Source organism: Lactuca serriola, chromosome 1 (genome assembly GCF_051521515.1).
Source record: "Lactuca serriola cultivar US96UC23 chromosome 1, Lser_US96UC23_V15, whole genome shotgun sequence".
Taxonomy (NCBI): Eukaryota; Viridiplantae; Streptophyta; class Magnoliopsida; order Asterales; family Asteraceae; genus Lactuca; species Lactuca serriola.
This window is the reverse complement of record NC_136408.1, coordinates 54,905,521-54,914,559: the sequence shown is the minus strand read 5'-3', so window position 1 is coordinate 54,914,559 and position 9,039 is coordinate 54,905,521. Positions and strand designations below refer to the sequence as shown.

General features: G+C 35.8%; 2 protein-coding genes across 2 annotated transcripts; one reads left to right on the top strand and one right to left on the bottom strand.

The window, feature by feature from the left end:
• Positions 1-3,675: 3,675 nt before the first annotated feature.
• LOC145055198 (receptor-like protein kinase HERK 1) lies at positions 3,676-6,398 on the top strand. The gene is made up of 2 exons (XM_079003503.1): positions 3,676-4,666; positions 6,232-6,398. Exons 1-2 carry the CDS (start codon positions 3,676-3,678, stop codon positions 6,396-6,398), a joined length of 1,158 nt encoding a protein of 385 aa, XP_078859629.1.
• Positions 6,399-6,580: 182 nt separating this feature from the next.
• LOC145055188 (uncharacterized) lies at positions 6,581-8,355 on the bottom strand. Its single transcript, XM_079003491.1, has 5 exons — positions 8,339-8,355; positions 7,986-8,111; positions 7,040-7,751; positions 6,882-6,933; positions 6,581-6,606 (listed from the first exon to the last, which is right to left on the bottom strand). Exons 1-5 carry the CDS (start codon positions 8,353-8,355, stop codon positions 6,581-6,583), a joined length of 933 nt encoding a protein of 310 aa, XP_078859617.1.
• Between the last annotated feature and the right edge of the window lie 684 nt (positions 8,356-9,039).

Here is a 9,039-nt window from a genome sequence, read left to right as displayed (position 1 = left end):
TCATACGATCCTGATAGAACATTGTTCTAACAACCATACTTAATTGACTAGTATAAAGCACGACATTCTTCAGGCGTCGAAAAAGATATGACATATGTCACCCGTAGACCTGTAGGTCCCAACTGTAGCTAACATCAAGGTGTGGGATTGTCAGTCCCGTATAGATCTATGCACAAACTCACGCTCTCCCTCCATGAGACTTTGGTTATAAAGCATGACTTAGCAAGAATGTTGCTAAGTACCATGAAGAAGTATATCACATTCTACTTAACTTGTTTTCATATAGTATGTATATGTTTCTTGTTCTTGTAAATGAATAATGTACTTTGTAATGAAAAGTAATAGTATGTATGTATTGATTTACGTATTGTTTCTCTGATCTAGAAAGTAGTATGAATTGATTCTCTAAACTATGCCTATTATAGTTTACTAGTATGTTTGTGTGAATTGTAACTTATTTGGAGAAAATACTCATTTTCCCAGCATATGCAATTGAGTTAAGTGTGTTCTTGAACATGATATTTAATATTCATGCATATATTTAGTATGTATAATTATGATTTAACCGACAGTCGAACCGGTGATCCTACCCTAAGCCCACAACCAAACAAGGAACGGGAGTTAAGGTATTAGCAATAGTCTTAAGTCCGTTAAAGTATGATTATACATAAATATACAAACGAATATGATTTTGATAATAAACAGAAATCTAAAATAGTTTAAAAAGAGTTTGAAAATGATTTTTAACAATAAACATAAGAATTTCTTTGTTTGTTTGTTTTCACATGTAAGAGTTAACACAATTCTATTGTGCTTTACTTGTATTCCCCCCTAAAAACATTGAAAAGGGTAAATTGTAGGGGTATGAACTCACCTTATGTGAGTGATTCAATTGAAGGTTCGGTATAGGAAGTTTTTCCACAAGTTAGATCCCGAGACAAAAACGATTCCTAAAAGCATTTCACGTAATATATATGTATACTATTAGTGAATATAATCACAAGTATGATAAGAAATGGACTAATTTGTAAGTTTCACTTACAAATAAGGGTGTTAGAAGCGATTTTGGAAGGTTGCAATGAGTTTTTGGCTAGCTCTTGGGTTTTCGGCCAAATAAAGATCTTGGTGTTCTTGGAGAAACCAAGGAGATTCAAGGATTTTTGGTTAAGGATCTTGATGAAATGAAGAACACTTGGTGTTCTAAGCAAGATGCGAAGGAGATACAAGCCTTTTTTGGATGATAGTTGAGAAAGAATAAGGGTTTTCGGTTGGATTTCTTGAGAGAAAAATGTGTGCTTTCGGCTAGAAGTGTAGAAGTGAGGGAGTGATTTCGGTCTCCCTATATGTATAGGGCCGAAATCACTGATGGGACACATGCGTTGGTTTTCACATCGAGTGGATAAGACCGAAGTTTACGGTCAGAAGAGAGTTCTCGGCTGCAAACTGAGGGTTTGCGGTCCGAAGCGAGTTCTCGACTGCGAACCGAGGGTTTACGGTCCGAAGGTTTACAGCCAATGCGAGACTTCTCGGATTAAGCACTACACTTCAAATAAAAGGCTTTTAAACACATAAAGGTTATCGATCCAACCTTAATAAGTAAATCAAAACAATAAGTTTGACTTTATTTGACATGTTTGACTTTAGTTGACCCAATTTTGACTTTGGTTGACTTTTGCAATATCCAAAATAACGGGTTGTCACACTATAGGATGAATGCATGATAAATGGCATAGTTGAACAAGAGGTAGAAGCTATGGTAGATAGAGGTGTAGTGAGAAGCCTAAATCGTTCGATATTTGTGTACGATATATGTCCCTAGCCCTTCCTTCATTCCTTTGAATTCTTATCTCTACATGGCGTACACTAAGTATGTATTTAGCTTTTCTGTGGTGTTTTCCAATGAGATCAGCGACGTTGGTTTTTGAACACCAATGAGTAAGGAAGCTCCCAAATAGGGGTATATTTGTCAGTGATAACCCAAATGTAAAAACGGTGATTACATTTTGGGTTATTGGAGTTAGATGGACTTTGACATGGAATTTATGTCTCAAATAATGGCATGGTTTGAATTGGGTTGAAGGGACTACTTTCGGTGTTTTCATTGGTACTAATTGAGAGATCGGTTTGATTAGCTTCAAGACGGAGCCACCACTAATGTGAACCAGTACATCCGGATCGTGGGTATAAGCGCAAGAAGGAAACTCAGCTGACCAAAACTTTAAATTACTACTAAGAACACCTTCGGTCGTACTCCGGGAAGAGATCCTCGGAAACATACCGACGGTCAAGTCAATCCCTACGGGAGACAATAATGTTTTTTGTGCATGCTTAGTTGGGAGAGAATAACTTACCATTTTGCATGTATGATCTTTCCTTTTATAGCTCGACCCGTGTTGTTTGTCTTAACTTCTGACGTACGTCATGTGTCTAGGAATATTTTTCTGATTTTGTGGTCTTGCTTTTAATACTGTCTGTTAGAGTAAGCAGCACCTTAATTAACAAAGAGCAGAGCTCGCTCGTTTATCCAGTTGAGTTACTCTCTTTGTTAAAGATATGCATGATAGCGACTCTATGTTGGACACAACATCTGTCTTACTCGGCAATGGTGTTTAGCGTTGCCTTTGTGCAGACGATTCCAACACCACACAATTGTGATATTGTTGTTAGCTCCACTCAACTGTTATTCTTATTGCCGCTAGTGAAGAAGTGTCCTCACAAACTAACCATATTTGCTGAAATTCCTGAAATTACTATTTTGTTTGAAAATATATTTGAATTTTCCAACTGTTTTCTGACAGATAAATAAATCTGAATATTGTTTTCTCTATAAAAGTAGTTTGAAATTTCGAAATAATTACTACATCTGTCTTATATTTATTGTCTATTTTTCATTTTGGAAGTCTTAATTCTTCAACTTTGCCCTTTTTATATTTTTGTTTTCGATATATAATACTTGATACAAAATATATGAATAGATTGTGTTTTAGATGTATTTTTATTGTTATAAGTTTCATCAAGTAATTTATAACAATAATAAAAATATTTAAGGTTAAAATTTAAAAATAAAGACTTTGAAAATGGAACACAGCCAGTATAATTTAAAGAGAAAAACGAAGAAAATAGTTTAGAAGTCCAAATTACTTCCTCAAAGGCCATTCGGGAACTTGGGCAGAAAATGGTTAATTTATAATATCTCTTTATCTTTATCCATGGTCGTTATAATGAATATCTCAAAAATATCTCTGCGTAGGTAATTTACAAAAATATCCTTAGAATTATATCCTTTCAACTATTTTCGAGTGGGCAGCCAGCCACCTCCCGTTGGGTATATAGAATATGAAGTGTGAACAAATCAAATACGTGTTAGCATCGACTGACGTGTGTGGTTGGTTTCGTGGCCACGAGTTGTAGCTGCATTGCTTTGTCGCGGATATCTAAAGAACCAATTATTTCCGCTATGGGCTAGGGGAAAACAACGTTTTTCTCCCTCTTCTTCGGTAATTTGCGATTTCATTTTTGACTGAAGCATATTTTTCCGAGTGTTTGGTGGCGATAAGATCCTGGGGAAACTAGCATCTCATTTCCCATTCATTCATTCAAGGTCTCGAGTTGTATCTGCTTGGATCTCTTATATATTTGAATTCCCTTTCCTTTAATATTAACCAAAATCATAAAATGTCTTCCATAAACGAGTTTGCGCACCTTAAAGTTCCCCTAGAAGCTATAAAATTAGCAACCAATAACTTTGGTGACAGCTGCTACATCAGTGAAGGTGGATTTGGTAAGGTCTACAAAGGAGAACTCTTTCACTTCGGTGATCAGGTTATGGTTGCAGCCAAGCGCTTAGATAGAAGATTCGGACAAGGGACCCCAGAGTTTTGGAAAGAGATCATGATGCTTTCTCGTTACAGACATGAAAATCTCGTCTCTCTCTTGGGATATTCCGATGAGGGTGGTGAGAATGTCCTCATCTATGAGTATCTACCTAACAAAAGCCTCGACAGGTATCTTAGTAGCCCTAAACTCTCATGGATGCAACGCCTTAACATATGCATTGGAGCAGCTTGTGGGCTAGAGTATCTTCACAACCCCGGTGGGACTACACAAAGAGTGTTACACCGTGATATTAAAAGCTCCAACATACTATTAGATAAGAATTGGAATGCCAAAATTTCAGATTTTGGCCTTTCCAAATTCGGACCTGCTAACCAAGAATTCACATTTGTTATCTCTCATCCAGCAGGTACCCCTGGGTACTGTGATCCACTTTATGTGGAAACTGGGTATTTGACAAAAGAATCTGACGTCTACTCCTTTGGGGTGGTGTTATTTGAAGTCTTGTGCGGAAGGCTTTGCTATGCAAATTATGATGATGGGCGTAGATTTTTGTCAAAGTTGGCACAAAGCTGCTATGAAGAAAACAAAATGCGGACAATTGTACTTGATTGTCTACAAGATCAACTATCACCAGATTGCTTGGATAAGTTCTCCAAAATTGCTTATCAATGTCTACGAAGAGATCGCCATCAACGTCCACTGGTAGCTGAGATCATACAAGAACTTAAAGCTGCCCTTGAATATCAACTAAGGTATGTTAACCCTTGTGATATGTCGGACGAGTTGAAAGCATACTATGGTAAATATCCCAAGAAACCTATTCTTACAGGTCAAACGTCATATCAATGGTATCTTATATTATGTATATATTTGTCTATCCATATATGGTATAGTACATGGGGTCCTATTATGGTATTACATGATTGTGAATGTAAATATGACTCGACGAAAGTTTATAGATGCATTTAGCGGCGAAGTTTGGATTTAGGGTTGGATATACAGACAGGTGCTGTTTGTGAAGTGTTCACCGGAAAAGATGTGAGATGAGCTGACATAAACCGCAATTGCAACGATCCCACTGTTTATGAAGATATGGAAAACAATTTCAAGAGACAGTATTCGAAAGTTGGATCCATTAAAAACTCAAAAACAAATGATCACACAAAAATAAATCGTCATAGTCCTGTAATAAACTATACAGAATGTGCATTAAGAGGCTTCATATGCATATTGTCCTGATCAAAGTCTTTTATAATAGAGTCCTTGTATCAATAGTAATTAAAGCTAGAACTTAAAAAGTTTCGCACCATCTTTACATTATACATCCGTCCATCCTCTTTCTCCCTCTATCAAAAAAGTAGTAATCCATAATTTGCTGGAAAATAATAATACCAGCTGTATGAAAGTCTTCTTATTCGATCTAATCATTTATGTTGCTGCCTAGAGCAAGAACATTTCAAGGTCATGTTGTGATCAGGAAACATCTCTAGAAGAAAGTTTTTCCATAAAAAGATGCTTACGATCTTAAACCATCTCCAACTTATCACTTTCATTTTTTCTATAATCAAAATGTACTAAAAAAATATTACAAAAAGTGTTTGATCTCCCAACATAATTTATACTATATTTTACACATAAAGTATCTTTCTATTATATATATATATATATATATATATATATATATATATATATATATATATATATATATATATATGGGAAATCTCCATTTTAGTCCTATTATTTTGCCCGCGTTTACGAAAAAGTCCTAAACTATTAAATGTTAACGGAAAAGCCTAAAATACCAGATAAACCCGCGAATTGACCCAATTTACCCGGTTACCACTCTTGCAACCGCTGACAAACCGATGTGGCACTATTTTGCTTACATGGAAGTTGACTCGATCATACCTCTCTCTCTTACGTTATATACCTCAGTTGTTACGTTATTTAAGAGCCCACAAACCCTAAATCGACCAAATTACAAGTTTTGAATATGGCCTCCTCCTCCTCCATCTCCAACAGTAGTGCATATAGGTCAGCCAGGCAAGTTCGAAGAAGGTGCGATTGTGATGAACCAGTTGGCAAGTGGACTTCATGGAAACCGAAGAACCCTGGAAGGAGATTCCTTGGTTGCCCCAATTTCAAGGTAAGTGTCTTCGAGTCTTTGAATGTGAGGTTTTTATCTTCATGGAAACCGAAGAACCTTAGATCAGTTAAATGTGAGGTTTTTATCTTCAAATCTTTGAAATTTCTCTTAAACACCATAGTTGTTACACTGTGCAAAATGTCATCCAATGCAAGATAAGGAGAAGGATTGCAAATTCTTTGAATGGATAGATCCTCCATTACCAAACAACTGGTACAAATAGATGATATATGATTTTCACAACCAAGGAATTCATGGAGTCAATGGTGAAGAATTTGAAGACTTTATGGATGAAGATGTGGAAGAAGTAGTGCAACAGATTCCTCTGCAAGTGGAAGGTGGAATGGTTGTTAAGAGATGGAAGATTTGGTGTTTGGTTGGTTTAATTGCAATTGTTTGGCTAATGTTCATGTAATTTTAGGATGCTTACTTATGTTTCTATGTAATGTGACGTTTCCCTGTTTCTTTTGGAATGTAATGGTATGAATTGTGGAAAAATTGATCTTCTAATGTAATGGTATCTGAGTATGTAATGGTATCTGAGTATGAAAATGCATCTTTGGTTTGATTGCAATGATTTGGATTATGGTTGTAATTTTAGGATAGCGAATAACTATAGGAAACTGCATTACAAACCATACAAAAGTACATACCAAACTGCATTACCAAATAACCATACCAAACTACATACCAAAGTATGTCATAGTGTTTGACTTTCCAAAAAATTTACAAAAAGGGAAATTTTTACCCAAAGAGTTATATAAAGCCAACACAATGACTTAATTACAAAAAAAGAGCTACCATTGACCTATTCTAAATTAACTCCACACCACTATACACCTTCCTGAAGTTGACATATATATATATATATATATATATATATATATATATGTGGCACATTGTCTGTGTTGTGCAAGTGGTAGGACTTCCTTTGTAGCCTCAAGAAGCCCCTATTCATAACAAAAAAACAATTACATCAAATAACAAAAACAATTACATCAAATAAACCAAGTATGAAGTATATAGTAAAGAAATAGTAAAGTTTTTGTGAAGTACCTTGTGTTGATCGGAAATTACTGCCATACCCCTTCCACCATCCAATTCTAAATCATTTGTTATCAATTCCAAGAACCATTTCCAGTTTAACTTGTTCTCTATGTCAACTACAGCCCAGGCAATAGGATACACTTGATTATTTGCATCTCTCCCAATAGCAGTTAACAATTCTCCCTTACATTGACCTTTTAAAAAAGACCCATCTAGTCCAATAACCCTACGACAACCAACCTTCCATCCTTCTTTTATTGCCTTAAAACAAATATATATTCTTTGGAAAGTAGTTGTGTTATCCTGGTTTTGACTCACAGTAATTTTAATTGAACTACCTGGATTTGATCTCAACAGCTCACCACCATAATCCCATAGTTTAGCATAGTGGTCACTCAATCTCTCTTCTATCAAAGACATGGCCCTACACTTTGCTCTATAGCACTTTGACCAGGACACATTGCAGTGGAATCTACTTTGGATAATTACCTGCATTTCCTTACACTTCAACTTGGGCTTCCTAATCAGTTCTTTCAAAAACTGGTTTCCTAACCATGTTGGACCCATAAGGTTGGTATTTATGTCATTCCTAACACACCTATGTTTGTCAACAAGTTTCTTAATTTGAATCGACCTCTCTGTGTTCATCCACGAAGCCCTAACATTAAATGGACATTGAAATTTTTGTGGATCATTAGCACATACAGCAACTAGCCTAACACTGTTACATTTCATGAACTTTATCTTATAACCAGTATAAATAGCATGGTTAGTTAAACATAACTTCAGTTGATGGGGTGATTCATACCTCTCTCCCAGAAGTGGTCTCATCTTGTTCCATTTAATCTTTGGATCGTGGGTGTTGTACTCAAACTCAAGCTTAGAATTATGGTCACTTTCACTTGATATTTCTTCATCATACCCATATACTTCATCAGACCCACTTCCTTCTCACATTGAGTCAAAATGATCTTCATTCTCCACCACATCATCTTCATTTAACTCAACCTCGTCGTCGATATGTTTAATTTTAGGGATTGCAAAGTCATCACCTTCTTCACCAGCTATGTCGGGACACAAGCTGTTCAAGAATGCATCATTTCATCTCTTGGTTTGCTTCTTCAAATCCTTGTCTACTTCAACATCAATAGTATCAAAATCCCAGATGTCTTCCATTAGCAAAGTTTGGAAGACTCGAACTCGTGCCCACAATTGTCGTCTTCTTTGCACGTAAAAAGCCCTAATTTCTTACCATAATTGTGTGTGATCTACCGTTGAAGGAATGGGTGTGTGATTTGGTCGACTCACCTTCCACCTAATCTCATTTAATGCCACATCGGTTTGTCACCGATTGCAAGAGTGGTAACCGGGTAAATTGGGTCAATTCGCGGGTTTATCCGATATTTTTGGCTTTTCCGTTAACATTTAATAGTTTAGGACTTTTTCGTAAACGCGGGCAAAATAATAGGACTAAAATGGAGATTTCCATATATATATATATATATATATATATATATATATATATATAGGGTTGAGTTCATGTGAGACAATGATATTTTGTGAGATGTGGAACAAAATATGAACCACTAATCTATAATAATCTGTCACAACTAGTATTTTAGGGCTAGAAAATTTTGTCCATGGGTAATTAACTTTAGGTGTATCTTGTAACCCTAAGTATGATATTATACAAGTTATTCATTTAAAAACGACAATTCGAATCAAAACTCACTTGTGCAAGCTCTAAACCTAATTCAATACGCTGCATTCATTCAACTTTGGGCTTGAGGCTCTAACTTCCCGGTTTAAACTCTTATTGGACCAGGATTCTCTTATTGGGCCTAATCGACAAAATTGCAAAAATGGTCCTTATGGTTTGTCAATTTTTGTGGGTAAGGTCCAAAAAAAAGTTTATTAGAAAAATAGGTCCTTATTTGATGGTTTTGTTGCGATTTTGGTCCCAACCTCATTAAGTTTAACAACATGGTTGTTAACTTTTGGCGAATGAT

Bases quoted from the DNA above. Each gene is read 5' to 3' on its own strand.
- LOC145055188 (XM_079003491.1), bottom strand. The intron at 6,934-7,039 runs GTACTTCACAAA...TGTTATGAATAG, and splicing joins TAATTTCCGATCAACACAAG to GGGCTTCTTGAGGCTACAAA. The intron at 6,607-6,881 runs GTGCCACATATA...TTTGTAATGCAG, and splicing joins ACTTGCACAACACAGACAAT to TTTCCTATAGTTATTCGCTA.
- LOC145055198 (XM_079003503.1), top strand. From the start codon at position 3,676: ATGTCTTCCATAAACGAGTTTGCGCACCTTAAAGTTCCCCTAGAAGCT. The intron at 4,667-6,231 runs GTCAAACGTCAT...TTCACAACCAAG, and splicing joins CAAGAAACCTATTCTTACAG to GAATTCATGGAGTCAATGGT.